Source organism: Physella acuta, unplaced genomic scaffold (assembly GCF_028476545.2).
Source record: "Physella acuta isolate Inbredline_101_S28 unplaced genomic scaffold, ASM2847654v3 ptg000204l, whole genome shotgun sequence".
NCBI classification, from domain to species: Eukaryota; Metazoa; Mollusca; class Gastropoda; family Physidae; genus Physella; species Physella acuta.
The window spans coordinates 879,285-896,382 of NW_026731723.1; the positions used below are offsets into that span (position 1 = coordinate 879,285).

The window sequence follows — 17,098 nt, forward strand, 5'->3', positions numbered from 1 at the left end:
GGAGGACCTGTCCTACGACAGTGCTGACAGTGACCACTACGTCAACCAGCAGGCTGCCCCACCCCAGGAGGGCACACCTGACGTCCAGCTGGAGGCAGCTCTAAGTCATCTCAGTCTCACACAGCAATACAAGCCTCGCTCACATCGGCGTTCATTAAGTGATGAGACTTCAAACATTTTTACCAACCCAAACACTCTCTTGTATAGATTGACACAAGATTCCCAGAGGCTGGTCTAATCTCTGGACTCATTTATCATGGCCACTAGTCTCAGTCCTGTATTAGCAGAACTTTTACGTGTCCATTCGAAGTTGCTTTAATACACAAGTGTTGCACTATTCTTTTGGTGGAGTGTGAGTGATGCCAACTGATCAACATTTGCTATGCAACATTTTTGGCAGCTTTTAATCTTCAACTATGCAACAGCTGTTACATCTGTTAAAAAAATACAAACTTGCAATACGATATTTTATTTCTGCATGATATATACATTCTGATGGACTGGATGTCTACTTTGTTGGTATATCTGTCTAGGTCACTGGTCAGCTTCAATATACATGGGTTCTTTTTAAATTTTGAAACAATATAGCTTTTCAAAAATGGTTAAAATGATTTTTAAAAAGTGGCAACATTTTTGTATTATAAAATTATTTATTTAAACTTGCCTATAGGTTTGATTGTTTGTGTCAACAACTGCCAGTTCATGTCTGGGGGGGGGGGGGGTGTTGTCTCACCTGCCCACACATTGAGCATGCATGGGATAGTTGTTTTTTTATCCAGTTTACTGATACTAGCCAGGGGCAATAACTAGACCTGAATCAAGATGTTTCTCTACTCTATGGGGATACACACCAGCAATCTGAAGATGACACAGACATGGTTAGTGTGGGATTAATCTTTGTTGTCAAATGTATTGCATAACAATTGATTTCAACTTACAAAAACTGTACCAGTGAATGTGTTCTTGTTAATTTTTCTCTGCCTGTATGTTGTTTACACATTGGTGCTAGCCTGCTCACTACTTGATGCTGCTGGACATTATATGTTGGTGTGCTATTTCAGGCCAACTGTAGGGTGTGAGGACTTGTAACCATTGGAACACTGAGCATTGGTTGGTTGTGAGAATGTTGTAGGGTTTTTAATGTTGAACACAGCTCATGACTGTCTTCTTTCTGTCCTATTTAAGGCCAACTCTAGGGTGTGAGTACACACTGAGCATATGGTTGGTTGTAAAATTTGAGAATGTTTTAGTAATGTTGAACACAGCTCATGACACTATGTGTTCTTTCTGCCTTTGTTTTGCTGTCTCACACTTTCATATTTCCAACCATTAACAGTGGACATGACATGTAAATAAACAATGTCACAAAAACCTGGGGGGGGGGGGGGGGGGGGGGGGCATTTTATTTTACAAATACCAAGTAACCACACATGTATACAAGAACCACAGTACATTTCACACTTCCAGACCACATTTCATACAACAGCAGCTCTAGAAATCCACAGCCTTTTATTTCTCAATACAATTCTGATATTATTTTCTCAAACTTTAAAAATCAATATTTGATACTTCCTTGCATAATTTGTGATAGTTTAGTGTTTGCTAGGTGCATATTGTACTGGCACCATCACAGTGTAAACATTGTATGGCTGGCTGACTCTTGTTCTTGCTTGTTTGCTTATATTTATCTTGTCAATAAAATATAAGAAATTTTGGTTGAGTTATTTTTTCATGTTCATACTTAATTGAGTTATTCAATAACTTATTGCCTCGGTTGGTTTTTTTTTACAGCTTGTTTTAAGTTTTATGGATCTGTAATCAATAACCAAATGTTGTGTTGCAACTTTCAGTGATCAATAACCAAATGTGTTGCAACTAGAAACGCTACATTAAATGCGTGCTCACAGCTACATCATTAAATGTGCCTGGTTTTTGTAGCTACCAATGGAAATATGTACTTGACACACCTCCACCCATTCCTCCGTGGACATCATTAAATGTGTACGTGTAGTTATAGCTACCAATGGAAATATGTACTGGACACACCTCCACCCATTCCTCCGTGGACATCATTAAATGTGTACGTGTAGTTATAGCTACCAATGGAAATATGTACTGGACACACCTCCACCCATTCCTTTGTGGACATCATTAAATGTGTACTTGTAGTTATAGCTACCAATGGAAATGTGTACTTGACACACCTCCACCATTACTTCGTGGACATCATTAAGTGTGTACGTGTAGTTATAGCTACCAATGGAAATATGTACTGGACACACCTCCACCATTACTTCGTGGACATCATTAAGTGTGTACGTGTAGTTATAGCTACCAGTGGAAATATGTACTTGACACACCTCCACCCATTCCTTCATGTGGCTCTACAGCCCACTGAAGATCCTGTCTGACCAGCTTTTTCCACTCAGACATTTTTAGTTTTCTTCCGACTGACCAGGCAACTAAAAATTGTATGAGTACTGATCACAGCTATCAATGTAATTAAACGTTTCTTGACCCTGAACACGTCTTACTTTGATAGCATGCAATAGGCCAAAATCTTTAAATGTTATATTTAAACATTTTTTAAAATAGTTCTACCATAAATTTACAGTGGAACCAAAGTGCCCTTACCACCAGTCTTCGTTCTATCGAAGAAACAGTTCCGCCTTCTCTTGTATACTGCACGTTTTTTACTAGCAAGTCGTGCTTTTGTGGCATGTCTGACGTGACGATAAAAAAAAACCTGGTCATCAAAGATTTATTTCTGTTGGCACGTGGTCTCGCATAAATTACATGGTCCTCAAGCTTATCAATACCCGACCTGAACTCCACAGCTGACGTCATGTGACCTGGTCTATCTCATCCAGCGGGTAATCCACAAAACGTTATGTGACCTGGTCTATCTGATCCAGCGGGTAATCCACAAAACGTTATGTGGCCTGGTCTATCTAATCCACAAAACGTTATGTGACCTGGTCTATCTCATCCAGCGGGTAATCCACAAAACGTTATGTGACCTGGTCTATCTAATCCACAAAACGTTATGTGACCTGGTCTATCTAATCCACAAAACGTTATGTGACCTGGTCTATCTAATCCACAAAACGTTATGTGACCTGGTCTATCTCATCCAGCGGGTAATCCACAAAACGTTATGTGACCTGGTCTATCTCATCCAGCGGGTAATCCACAAAACGTTATGTGGCCTGGTCTATCTCATCCAACGGGTAATCCACAAAACGTTATGTGGCCTGGTCTATCTAATCCAGGGGGTAATCCACAAAACGTTATGTGACCTGGTCTATCTCATCCAGCGGGTAATCCACAAAACGTTATGTGACCTGGTCTATCTCATCCAGCGGGTAATCCACAAAACGTTATGTGGCCTGGTCTATCTCATCCAACGGGTAATCCACAAAACGTTATGTGGCCTGGTCTATCTAATCCAGGGGGTAATCCACAAAACGTCATGTGGCCTGCACCACAGAGGTCGTAAAAAGTGTTTGTGCTGTCTTACTTGGTTGTTACTGGGAGCTCGTTTCTTTACCTTTTTTCAAATACTAACATCGTCTTCAGTAGTAAATATACATTAGAAATAGAGAGGTAAAATTAATGTGTCACCCTAATCGGTAAGGTTGCTGTTGTAAATGGAGACAATAGTATCTACGATTTCTTCAAAACATTTTACATGTCTAGACTCAATGACAATGCATTATGACATAAAATTTGGCTTAATTAGACCCAGATGTTTAATTGACTTTTTAAAAATTAATCAATGTTTCTCTTATTAACCACTCATTTTCGGCTCTTATACACACATTGTTTATTTTCATTTGGCGCGCAATTCTTTTTTCTACACAATTTTATTCTAATATTTACCTTCTCGTAAATGAAGTATAATAGGAAGTATTGTAATCGTGAAAAAAAAATCGAAATTTTTACAGATTTCGACGTTTGACACCTCCCCGAGTCGGAAAAATAGTTTTGCAATTTTGTCCGTATGTCTGCGTGTGTGTATGTGAACACGATAACTTGAGTACCATTAAAACTAGGTTGATGAAATTTCATATATAAGTATAAGTATAAGAAAAACGAAAACGAAAAAGCAAACGAAGACAAATCAAAACCAACCACTAACGCAAACCCAAACTAAACACAAAGAAAACACAAACGCATACATAAACGCAAAGTGCTCATAGTCTATCCCGGGGCGCAAAATCGCACCATGCTGGGACGCCGGCGGAACCGCCTGTTTCAGCTTAGTAAACGTCTATAGTACCCCAACTTATTCATAGTCATTTGCACTCACTTAAACGAACGTAGGCGCCAAACCGAACACGGGAAGGCCCGGGGCCCCAAATAGCACCATGTCTGGGCGCTGGAGGACGCCCGGATTGGGGCGCATGAGGACGCCCGGATTCGATTCACTCAAAGACTATAGTAACCTTTTTTATCCATAATCTATCGCACTGTTTAAAGCGAAATTATGCACCACAGCGCTCAAAGGATAGCCCAGGGTGCCAAATCGAACCCTGCTGGGGCGCCGGCGGACGCGCCTGTTTCAATTTAGTGAACCATTATAATACTCAAGCTTATCCGTAAACGGAAAGAAACATATAGGTCATGTAGGACCTGGCTTATTAACTATTATTGATTTTAAAAAATAATTAGTAAACAGTAACGTTCAGTGTATAGAATAAATAAAAGGCAGTATTAAAGAATATTCGTGAAAGTTTAGGGGAGATCACTCCCGGTTTATTTAAAAGTGTTAGTTATACACGAGAAAGTTTAATAAGTGCGATCACTCTCTTTCTTATTTTTTTATTTATGTCGAAGGTTTGGGTAATAATATATTTAAAAATAATTTAAAAACCGTCTTTATTATGTTTATTCTTTTGTTTTATACTTTTGAATACGGGGATTGTAATATTGTGATTAATATGTAGGTTATACATTCTTTAATCCTGTTGTTGAACTTTGAAACAGTTGAGAACCACCGACTTGAACCATTGCATAAGCTCCCCTTACCAGAGAACCACCGACTTGAACCATTGCATACGCTCCCCTTACCAGAGAACCACCGAGTTAAAGCCCCTGTTCTCGTGCGATTTTTTGATGTCAAGATAACTCTCGCATTTATTCAATTAATTAAACGTGCACAAGAAAATGCGCATTTTCTAGTGGTTGAAATGATTAGTCAGTGCGTCCGTCGGTGCAGCGACCGACTGATGCGGCCCATGACACGACTGTCGCCGTCTGTAGCTAGCGGCCATACAGCGGCTCATCTGTCATACGGCATTCCTGTCCAACAATAACTTGCTTCAGATGTAGTAGTTGGGGGGGGGGGGTGTCGGCAGAGATGAAGATGACAGTTTTGTTTTTCAATTATTTGTGGTCTACTGTTTTACAATTATTGATATTGGTGGTCTACTGTTTTACAAATGGCATGACGAAATGAAGTAGCAGTTGATAATCTGGTATGTCATTATTAGGTCTACTAAGTAGCCGCGACTTGATTGGTCGCCTGGTGGTGTAGCCAAACTGTGACAAAGTCGCCTGGTGGTGTAGCCAAACTGTGACAAGGTCGCCTGGTGGTGTAGCCAAACTGTGACAAAGTCGCCTGGTGGTGTAGCCAAACTGTGACAAAGTCGCCTGGTGGTGTAGCCAAACTGTGACAAAGTCGCCTGGTGGTGTAGCCAAACTGTGACAAAGTCGCCTGGTGGTGTAGCCAAACTGTGACAAAGTCGCCTGGTGGTGTAGCCAAACTGTGACAAAGTCGCCTGGTGGTGTAGCCAAACTGTGACAAAGTCGCCTGGTGGTGTAGCCAAACTGTGACAAAGTCGCCTGGTGGTGTAGCCAAACTGTGACAAAGTCGCCTGGTGGTGTAGCCAAACTGTGACAAAGTCGCAATCTTTAGACAAGAGATAATGTGTTGTCAGATAATTCAAGCCAATGGATGCCACTGACACTGTGTTCATCTACAGGCGTGTTTACTAGGATGAAGAAATAAAAACATGGATGTATAAATTGATTCGTAAAAGATCGTCCTCGCAAAATTGCCAAAATTCGCAGAAAACGACAGGTATACGATGTTATTTCCGACCAATCCATCACTAGATTTGGTTGAAGTGAGCGCCAATCATACGGGTCGCCAGGTGCCCTCAGGCAGCCATTCATCAAGTGTTGGTCGTTACCTGATCACGGTCGTCGGGTCCTGGCCTCATGCCTGCTGGACGTGACGTCATTGCAGACGTGAAGCAGCAGTACGACACTGACCGTCCAGCTACATACCACACAAGGTCAAGGCGACCACAATGGGTCAAGGTAAGTGTGACGTCAAAAATATTTAAACGAAACTGTGAGAGACGTTAGCAGGGGGTGGTGGGGGCTAGAACCCCCCCCCCCCCGCCCCCCACACAAACACACACCGTCCACTAGACCACCAAAATGAGAGTAGTCTCACACTAACGTATCTCTTAACACCACATTTTACTGTAGAAATATCACAGTCATAATCACGTCATGTGTTCCCGTCACTTCACATGTAGCGCTGCAAATAGACCATAGTGGTTTCAATTGTTCCCACAAGTTTTATTGCTTTTTTTCTGTTTTTGTGCTGCTATGTGTGGACTAAAATTATGGACGGGTGGCCGGTGTGTTTGTTATGGCCCTGTACAAGAAACGTTTTATGATAGAGTGGATAGACTTTCCAGCAGCAGTTGTCAAATGGTGATAAGACGAGTCACTAGCACGATGTGGGGGGTGGGGGGGGGATATACATAGGACCAGCAGCAGTTGTCAAATGGTGATAAGACGAGTCACTAGCACGATGTGGGGGGGGGGGGATATACATAGGACCAGCAGCAGTTGTCAAATGGTGATAAGACGAGTCACTAGCACGATGTGGGGGGGGGGGATATACATAGGACCAGCAGCAGTTGTCAAATGGTGATAAGACGAGTCACTAGCACGATGTGGGGGGGGGGGGGGGGATATACATAGGACCAGCAGTAGTTGTCAAATGGTGATAAGACGAGTCACTAGTACGATGTGGGGGGGGGGGATATACATAGGAGCAGCAGCAGTTGTCAAATGGTGATAAGACGAGTCACTAGCACGATGTGGGGGGGGGGGGGGGGATATACATAGGAGCAGCAGCAGTTGTCAAATGGTGATAAGACGAGTCACTAGCACGATGTGGGGGGGGGGGATATACATAGGACCAGCAGCAGTTGTCAAATGGTGATAAGACGAGTCACTAGCACGATGTGGGGGGGGGGGGGGGATATACATAGGACCAGCAGTAGTTGTCAAATGGTGATAAGACGAGTCACTAGTACGATGTGGGGGGGGGGATATACATAGGAGCAGCAGCAGTTGTCAAATGGTGATAAGACGAGTCACTAGCACGATGTGGGGGGGGGGGGGGGATATACATAGGAGCAGCAGCAGTTGTCAAATGGTGATAAGACGAGTCACTAGCACGATGTGGGGGGGGGATATACATAGGAGCAGCAGCAGTTGTCAAATGGTGATAAGACGAGTCACTAGCACGATGTGGGGGGGGGGGGATATACATAGGACCAGCCATGGCCTTATGGAAATCTTCCTGTGCACAAAACTTTCTACTGGTGTCTGACGATAGCTGCAGACTCTGGACACACAGGTGAGTCTCATAGTGAAAACTTTTTCTTTCATACAGATTCTAACCCCCCCCCCCTGCCCTGGACAAAAGTTTATTTATCTGCAGTTGGCCTGGATGCGGAAAATAAATAAACTGAACCAACATGGAATTTTGAGAAATGGGGATAAATAATTAGAATGGTGCACAAAAACTTATTTATCTTGGGGTGTTTATTTTGAAGTAGGGGAAGTAACTATGTTATTAAAATTGGGAGGAGTTTTAAAATTTGTTTGAATGAAACAAGAAGGTTCAATAGTAAATAATACAGTCACACCTATACAAGCAATACACATTTTTTTCTTGTTAATGAATCGTAATTATAAACATTTCAAATTTTATTATTTCAAAGTATGAGGGTGGAATGAATGGTTTAAGCAATAAAGAACACATGAAATATTTCCTGAGTAGCTCATTTAACACAACAATAGATGAACCAGATCTAGTTCAGTCTCTGACTGTCTATCAGATGGCCCTGTCTGACTGTCTATCAGATGGCCCTGTCTGACTGTCTATCAGATGGCCCTGTCTGACTGTCTATCAGATGGCCCTGTCTGACTGTCTATCAGATGGCCCTGTCTGACTGTCTATCAGATGGCCCTGTCTGACTGTCTATCAGATGGCCCTGTCTGACTGTCTATCAGATGGCCCTGTCTGACTGTCTATCAGATGGCCCTGTCTGACTGTCTATCAGATGGCCCTGTCTGACTGTCTATCAGATGGCCCTGTCTGACTGTCTATCAGATGGCCCTGTCAGACTGTCTATCAGATGGCCCTGTCAGCAGCCAATGTGAAGGACATGAACAGCACTGACCCAGCTGATCCCGTCAAAAAACTTCTCCAGCACGGCCAGCTTGACCCCATGGTGCTGGTCCAAGGTCAGCCGTGAGACAACCCCCCCCTCCCTGAGAGGCAGCGAGCAGACAGGTCTCAGGTTTCTGGCCAGGGATTTGTGGCTCAGTGAGTCCAGATAACTCACCATGATGTAACCTGCAAACATTCAAACACAAGGTCAAGGTCACATTAAGTAGACCAACAGAAACATACATTTTAAAATACCCTTTATGCTCAACTTTTAAACGCACTGAAAGTAAATCAAAACAAACTTTCTCTCTTTAAGGTAAACAGAAGTGGAGGAGCTGATGAAAAGGTTTTTTACCAAAATCTGAGATGACGGCAAACAAGTGACCTAGAAGGACAAAATCCTTGACATTGAAAGCCAACCATCCAAGCTTGTCATGGCGGTCAGCTTCATCTTCCAGAGACAGCTGCTCCCAGCATGGTACACACATACAACCATCTTGTGAGACCACCTGGCCTGTCTCTACACTACCATCATCTGTAAACACACAAACATTATCTGTAAACACACAACCATTAGGTGTAAACACACAACCATTATCTGTAAACACACAACCATTATCTGTAAACACACAACCATTAGGTGTAAACACACTAACATTATCTGTAAACACACAACCATTAGGTGTAAGTAAACACACAACCACCATCTGTAACATACAACTATGAAAACACACAAACACCATCTATAACATACAACAAAACACACAACCACCATCTGTAACATACAACTATGAAAACACACAACCACCATCTATAACATACAACAAAACACACAACCACCATCTGTAACATACAACTAACAAAACACACAACCACCATCTCTAACATACAACTATGAAAAAACACAACCACCATCTGTAACATACAACTAACAAAACACACAACCACCATCTAAAACATACAACTATGAAAACACACAACCACCATCTGTAACATACAACTATGAAAACACACAACCACCATCTGTAACATACAACTATGAAAACACACAACCACCATCTAAAACATACAAGCCATATCTGTAAACTCAGCCATCTAAGATGCACCTACCAAAGAGTATAATGATCAAATCAGCAACCATCTTTATTTTGACAGGTGTCTTGTGTAGCTCCTGCTGGTATACAGGTGCTTCAGCTGATGCTTTATGGGGAAACAAACACAACATCTTGTTGCTACATACAGCTGCAACCTGCACAACAAAACTAAATAGTGGATTGTCGTCTATCAATAAAACTAGTTACTTGGTCTCCCCTGAGAGAGCATTTTAAAACAGTTTGTTCCCCTGAATTGTATTTCATTAGGGATAATATTGTAACATGGGCAGTTTTAAATGAAATCAGAGTCAGAATGAATACATGACATTACCCTTTGCTGATTAAAAGCCAGAGATAAAAGACCCTTTAGACTTTTCTCTAGCCTAACACACTTGACAGGGGTGAAACCAGTTCCAGAGTAGGTGTAGAAATTGAGTTCAGCACAGAGAACATCTTGACGGTAGATGATGCACAAGCCTGTCCAGCAGCTGCTCCAATAAAGGATATGTTACCCCAGTTGTCAAACTTCTTAAGCCAGGATCATAAAGGACTTTACTACAACCTCAATAAAGGATATGTTACCCCAGTTGTCAAACTTCTTAAGCCAGGATCATAAAGGACTTTGCTACAACCTCAATAAAGGATATGTTACCCCAGTTGTCAAACTTCTTAAGCCAGGATCATAAAGGACTTTGCTACAACCTCAATAAAGGATATGTTACCCCAGTTGTCAAACTTCTTAAGCCAGGATCATAAAGGACTTTACTACAACCTCAATAAAGGATATGTTACCCCAGTTGTCAAATTTCTTAAACCAGGATCATAAAGGACTTTGCTACAACCTCAATAAAGGATATGTTACCCTAGTTGTCAAACTTCTTAAACCAGGATCATAAAGGACTTTACTACAACCTCATTAAAGATTATGTTACCCCAGTTGTCAAACTTCTTAAGCCAGGATCATAAAGGACTTTGCTACAACCTCAATAAAGGATATGTTACCCCAGTTGTCAAATTTCTTAAGCCAGGATCATAAAGGACTTTACTACAACCTCAATAAAGGATATGTTACCCCAGTTGTCAAACTTCTTAAGCCAGGATCATAAAGGACTTAACTACAACCTCAATAAAGGATATGTTACCCCAGTTGTCAAACTTCTTAAGCCAGGATCATAAAGGACTTTACTACAACCTCATTAAAGGATATGTTACCCCAGTTGTCAAACTTCTTAAGCCAGGATCATAAAGGACTACTACAACCTCATTAAAGGATATGTTACCCCAGTTGTCAAACTTCTTAAGCCAGGATCATAAAGGACTTTGCTACAACCTCAATAAAGGATATGTTACCCCAGTTGTCAAATTTCTTAAGCCAGGATCATAAAGGACTACTACAACCTCATTAAAGGATATGTTACCCCAGTTGTCAAACTTCTTAAGCCAGGATCATAAAGGACTTTGCTACAACCTCAATAAAGGATATGTTACCCCAGTTGTCAAATTTCTTAAGCCAGGATCATAAAGGACTTTACTACAACCTATTTTAACTTATGGCAAGATGAGAGAAATCTGCCACTAAATCCCTATGTCTAATGTTTCAATTTGTTAAATTAAAACAGTACCTTATGTATGTTCCCTTTAAATAGGTGTGATTCCATCTTCTGTAAATTTGTTCTAATTTGGCAATAGTACTATCTTCATTGTCTGAAAATTGTTTTATGTTTGAGTAATTAATTACTTCTACAACACACATTTTCATTGCTCTACAGCCTACATAATACATTGTCATTAATCTACAGTTTACATAGTACATTGTCATTAACCTATGGCTTACATAGTACATTTTCATTAATCTACGGCCTACAAAATAAAAAGTCATTGTTCTGCAACCTACATAATGTCATTCTTGTACAACCTACATAATATGTCATTATTGTCACAACCTACGTAATGTCATTCTTGTACAACCTACATAATATGTCATTATTGTCACAACCTACGTAATGTCATTCTTGTACAACCTACATAATATGTCATTATTGTCACAACCTACGTAATGTCATTCTTGTACAACCTACATAATATGTCATTATTGTCACAACCTACATAATGTCATTCTTGTACAACCTACATAATATGTCATTATTGTCACAACCTACATAATGTCATTCTTGTACAACCTACATAATATGTCATTATTGTCACAACCTACGTAATGTCATTCTTGTACAACCTACATAATATAATGTGACTTGAGTCTCATGTTTGTTCTGACTTAAAACTTTCCCTACTGACTTGACTGACCACGCTGTGTGAAGTGAAAGGGCTAAAATTACACATGTTGGTGCAGCTCTTTCTGTCTGATACCCCATCTTTATTTATTGTGCTTCCCACAGTTTGCCTTAATACATCCAAATCTTGGTTTAAATGAAACAAAATGTAAAAAAAAATGTGTTTGACCAGTTGTTGTGTGACTCACCAATGTTGGTTAGAGATACAGTGCCACAATCTGTCCTGACTAGGATGACATGAGACTGGGCGTGGCTGGTACAATCATGCTCACTTATCAATGTGCCAGCAAGTCCAATCAGATTCACTAAGTTGGGGGAGGCCAACAGAAATAAATATCCATCTGTGAAAAATAAATTTAAAGACACTCAAGTCAAATCATTGAAAAATAATGAAGGTTTTTATTGGGTTATATAAAAATGGAGTGGGTGTAAATGTATATTCACACTTTCACATTTATAAATTGAGAGAAATATCTCTATTAACTACTGAACAGTTTGTTTTTGTGTCTGAACCATCTCTTTAAAATGTAACTACTGCTAAAATAATGAAATTTTCAAGGTCATCCAGTGAACCATCAACATACTGAGGTCATCCAGTGAACCATCAACATACTGAGGTCATCCAGTGAACCATCAACATACTGATGTCATCCAGTGAACCATCAACATACTGAGGTCATCCAGTCAACCATCAACATACTGAGGTCATCCAGTGAACCATCAACATACTGAGGTCATCCAGTGAACCATCAACATACTGAGGTCATCCAGTGAACCATCAACATACTGAGGTCATCCAGTGAACCATCAACATACTGAGGTCATCCAGTGAACCATCAACATACTGATGTCATCCAGTGAACCATCAACATACTGAGGTCATCCAGTCAACCATCAACATACTGAGGTCATCCAGTGAACCATCAACATACTGATGTCATCCAGTCAACCATCAACATACTGATGTCATCCAGTCAACCATCAACATACTGAGGTCATCCAGTCAACCATCAACATACTGAGGTCATCCAGTGAACCATCAACATACTGAGGTCATCCAGTGAACCATCAACATACTGAGGTCATCCAGTGAACCATCAACATACTGAGGTCATCCAGTGAACCATCAACACACTGAGGTCATCCAGTCAACATACTGAGGTCATCCAGTCAACATACTGAGGTCATCCAGTGAACCATCAACATACTGAGATCATCCAGTGAACCATCAACATACTGAGGTCATCCAGTGAACCATCAACATACTGATGTCATCCAGTGAACCATCAACATACTGAGGTCATCCAGTGAACCATCAACATACTGAGGTCATCCAGTGAACCATCAACATACTGAGGTCATCCAGTGAACCATCAACATACTGAGGTCATCCAGTGAACCATCAACATACTGAGGTCATCCAGTCAACCATCAACATACTGAGGTCATCCAGTCAACCATCAACATACTGAGGTCATCCAGTGAACCATCAACATACTGAGGTCATCCAGTCAACCATCCACATACCCTGGCTACCATCCAACAAGATCTGATGGTTGTGCCCTGAACTTACAACAAAACTTGAGATCATGCACCAGCTGGACCTTTTGATGGTACACGTCTTTCCTTGCCACACAAGGCCTGCCTTCAAGCAGCAGTGACGTGCGGTGGAGCTGGATGTACAAGGTCTTCCATAGAGCTGGGTCATTGGGGTCACCTGAGTACAACCATGGCGCCACTGACTCCACACAAGCAAGTGTGTAATCTTCAAACACAAACCTTTGTCATAAATAGAACATTTTTAACCTCAATGTTCATAACAGCAAAAAGCTGTTACATTTTTTTTAAATTTTAGTATATTAACATAGACCAAAACATTTTTTTGTAAATAAAAAACAAATAATAAATTATAGTATAGGCCTATATGATTCTAAACAAAAGTTTTAGGAAAAGTAATTTTTAGGAGGCAAAGAAAAAAAATCATTTTATAATCGCAACTTTCTAAAAGCTGATTTAAATGATTACCTGCGCCATATAGTTGGTTTGGCTCTGTTATGAAGCTCATTTGCAATATCTAAATGCTGCCTACATGTTCTGCTGAAGTTAACGAAAGCTTTCCCTCCAACATTCAACAATATCAACTCTATGACCTCTACAGGGAGTTCCATCCTTTCAGCATTGTGCTTCAATCTATTGGATATTGTTTTACTTCAAATTCTGCTGAAAATATCTGTTACTTAAATATATGTAAGTAACCTATCATTATAAGTTTTTAATATTAAAAAAATGTAGGTAGTGAATTTATTTTAACCCATATTCTGCTAGGGTCCCACTTTTGGAATGCTTGTAAAAATATTGCGAGAATTTATTTAACTATTTAAAACACAACTTAAATCTATGTTTCATTGTATTTGGAAATGGTTAGACTTGCATTTGTATGTTATGAGAGAAATTTTAATGAAGAAAAATGTATAGCTGCATTTTGTTAGAATTGTCAGAAGATGAGGGTAACCTCTAGGACTGGACTAGATTGTCTTTTGCAGAATTACTGAGGGCATCAGAGCAGCGGACCAGGCAAGACATTTGGAAAGAGGTAACCTTGGTGCCCCATCGTAAATCTGACTGCGTTATGGGACAGGAGGGTAGCATAGCTGCTGGATATAATGTAGTCATCTAAACTCAAGTTCTGATAGCTTTTGATACACTGGGGTTCACAAGATTGGTTGTTGATTTACACTAAAAATTAAATAAGAATTCACATCAACTTTACCCATGGAAATTAAAGTAAAAAGGACAGGCAAATTTTAGAAAAACTTCTTTGTAGGTAATGATATCAACTGGTCACTAGGGTTAGGGTTAGCAGAGGCTGCCCATTGTCTAAACACAAATTGCTGATGTGGCTAATGTGAGTATCCTCAAGACTAAATCTCAAATTAGTAAATGAACTGTAAACATACGCATGTTTTATTGGCTCCGGGGAGTATAATTAGATGTACCGGTCACAACTTTCATTAACTATTTAATTTACTACTAGCTGTCTAGTAGTAGATCTATTTATAGTTTAATACTATCAATTATGGTAATCTATCATTTTAGGCGCATAAAATTGGCAGAAGCTACTAATGTGAAAAAAAAAGTTGCCTCATTGTTAAGGCTTTAATAGACATATATTCAATATTTTTTATATTGTGATATATTTGTGTCAAATATTATAGATAACTGAATAATAAACCGAAATCAATGGCAAAGACATCAATATAAGCCAGAAATTAACTTTAAACAGCAGTGTTTGCGAGCAAGATTTGCTATTTAGAGTATTTAGACAGCATCCATCTATAAATCTATAAATGGACACCAGCGAGTTGACAAGATTCCTTCCGTAATGTTGTTGACATGGAATAAAAATGTGCTTTTTTAGATTTAGGACCATAAAAATAATAAATGATAAAATTTTATTAAAAACTTAAGCCTAAAATTAATTCAGAAATTTAATATTTTTAGAATCAATGCTATACAAGTTGCAGATCCAGAGAACTTGAAAATAATTTGTTGAGTTTAAGGCTACATTTCTATTTATTTTCATCAAGCCTAAGTTATAACCCAATGTTTCACTTTCGTAAGACAAACATTGATTAGCTGTAAAGGAACTCCGTGATCGATTTCTGACAGCCCCACTTCATAGTTATTTTGTTTACAAAACTTTGCAGATCAAGTTTTTAAATAACTATGCAAATTTAAACACCATGACCTATTTTTTCTATTTTTAGCTTACAATGTGTACAATAAAATTTATGGCGGCCATTGTTTATGTCGCCATTACACGTGAAAACCAAATTGTTTTTGCTTTTTTTTTTATTTTTATTTAGTTACCGAAAATATTAAAAACATAAAATACATCCAATCTTTAGTAAAGTCCGAAAAAAACCAGACAGACAGGATTTTATAACCATTTTAATTGTAACTACGCCGTGCAAGATTTTTAAATTAATTTATGCACCTCTCAAATACCTTTGAGACTTTTCTCGCTGGTGTCCATTAGAGTTATTTATTATTGAAAAGTTTTATTTTTTTATTAAAATGTAATACTACAATAGTTTAAAAACAGGTACAAGAATGAAACTTTGAAATATGTTTGTAACTTTCAAAACATCATAAATCCTCCTAAAAATGTGAAATAATTACTAAAATTAAAATACTAGATCTATCATAATTTTAACGAGTCTCCTTTTTTTTTTCACACTAGTCACTAGCTCTAGATCTAGATTTTAGATCTCTAGATATCTAGATCTAAAATCTAGATTCTAGATCTACCCTTTTTTTAGTCTCCGCCAGAGATCTAGATCTAGATCTAGATCTAGAATCTAGATTCTAGATTAGATCTGGAGTTAGAGTCTAGCTAGACTCTAGACAATTACTAAAATTAAAATGATAGATTAGAATTAGATCTAGAATATATAGATCTAGATATCTAGATATCTTTGACATGAATCTTACATCTCCTAGATTTAGAATTTAGATCTACGAACGAAGTCTAGATTCTACATCATATTAACAACATTGTTGATGTAGATCTAAGACTAAATCTTGTATTTGTAGTGTATGGCGTAAGTCTTAGCTTAGCAGACTATGAAATTTTTATTTCGCTTTGCCAGATAAAATGTAGAAAGAATTGACCATTTTAAAAGACATCATCATGATTGTCATGAATAAACATAGGCCCACATACTTTTTTTTCCATTTTATTTAGGCCTAATGTTTTATGCGCCAGCTGTGGTCGTCTATATCATCCACGTCACACTCCAGTGGGGTGTGAAGAGGAAGGTGGTGTTACCTCATCACGACGATTGATGAGAAGAGATGGATCCAAAAGTGTGACATTTTTAAAATTAATATTAAAACATGGATTGTAGCTATTTTCGGGATTTTCGCGTTATTAACATATGGTTACCAGTCAAGGGGGATAAATAATAAGTTTTAATTTATTGGGTTGCTGCCCCTGTGGGACAGCAACTGTTGATGTCCATTTTTTGCATGCTCTTCGGTGAGCGATTTTTACTTGTGTTCAATGTCATGTGACATGGGATTATGGGTAGTTCGTGCCTGTGGCCGTGTCAGTCAGACCCATGGCTGCTGTGGACACGGAGGGTGACCTTGCCTATAGGCAGATCATGTAGACTGTAGACCTTATGAAGTCTGTTTTCTACAGTTTTTCTACTCTGTCTTCT

The 17,098-nt window shown here is 39.3% G+C and overlaps 2 protein-coding genes and 1 long non-coding RNA gene across 9 annotated transcripts in view; 2 read left to right on the top strand and 1 right to left on the bottom strand.

Moving 5' to 3' along the window:
* The window catches only part of LOC131937234 (NUAK family SNF1-like kinase 1), a 37,929-nt gene extending 36,556 nt beyond the window's left edge, over positions 1–1,373 (top strand). For all 3 annotated transcript variants that reach the window (XM_059294500.1, XM_059294502.1, XM_059294501.1), the window contains exon 9: positions 8–1,373. In XM_059294500.1, coding sequence (XP_059150483.1) covers positions 8–238 — 231 coding nt within the window. In that variant the 3' untranslated portion in view covers positions 239–1,373. The remainder of the gene's footprint in view (positions 1–7) is intronic.
* A 4,515-nt stretch (positions 1,374–5,888) lies between these two features.
* On the bottom strand, positions 5,889–16,774 carry LOC131937247 (uncharacterized). 5 transcript variants are annotated; one of them, XM_059294521.1, is made up of 10 exons: positions 16,705–16,774; positions 13,899–14,063; positions 13,447–13,652; positions 12,062–12,214; positions 11,205–11,286; positions 9,914–10,070; positions 9,599–9,737; positions 8,844–9,023; positions 8,499–8,674; positions 5,889–5,996 (listed from the first exon to the last, which is right to left on the bottom strand). In XM_059294521.1, exons 1-10 carry the CDS (start codon positions 16,749–16,751, stop codon positions 5,994–5,996), a joined length of 1,308 nt encoding a protein of 435 aa, XP_059150504.1. In that variant the 5' UTR covers positions 16,752–16,774; the 3' UTR covers positions 5,889–5,993. The 5 variants fall into 5 exon arrangements, with proteins under 5 accessions (XP_059150504.1, XP_059150502.1, XP_059150507.1 ...); XM_059294519.1 differs by lacking the exon at positions 5,889–5,996 and having other exon boundaries at positions 7,907–8,674; XM_059294524.1 differs by lacking the exons at positions 5,889–5,996; positions 16,705–16,774 and adding an exon at positions 16,600–16,663 and having other exon boundaries at positions 7,907–8,674.
* LOC131937248 (uncharacterized) lies at positions 6,214–9,761 on the top strand. The gene is made up of 3 exons (XR_009386179.1): positions 6,214–6,327; positions 8,805–8,966; positions 9,644–9,761. It is a non-coding gene; the product is annotated as an uncharacterized LOC131937248 (long non-coding RNA).
* Positions 16,775–17,098: the final 324 nt, after the last annotated feature.

Bases quoted from the DNA above. Each gene is read 5' to 3' on its own strand.
- LOC131937247 (XM_059294519.1), bottom strand. From the start codon at position 16,751: ATGTCACACTTTTGGATCCATCTCTTCTCATCAATCGTCGTGATGAG. The intron at 10,071-11,204 runs GTACTGTTTTAA...TTATTGGAGCAG, and splicing joins TTAAAGGGAACATACATAAG to CTGCTGGACAGGCTTGTGCA. The intron at 8,675-8,843 runs GTAAAAAACCTT...GAATGTTTGCAG, and splicing joins TGCCGTCATCTCAGATTTTG to GTTACATCATGGTGAGTTAT.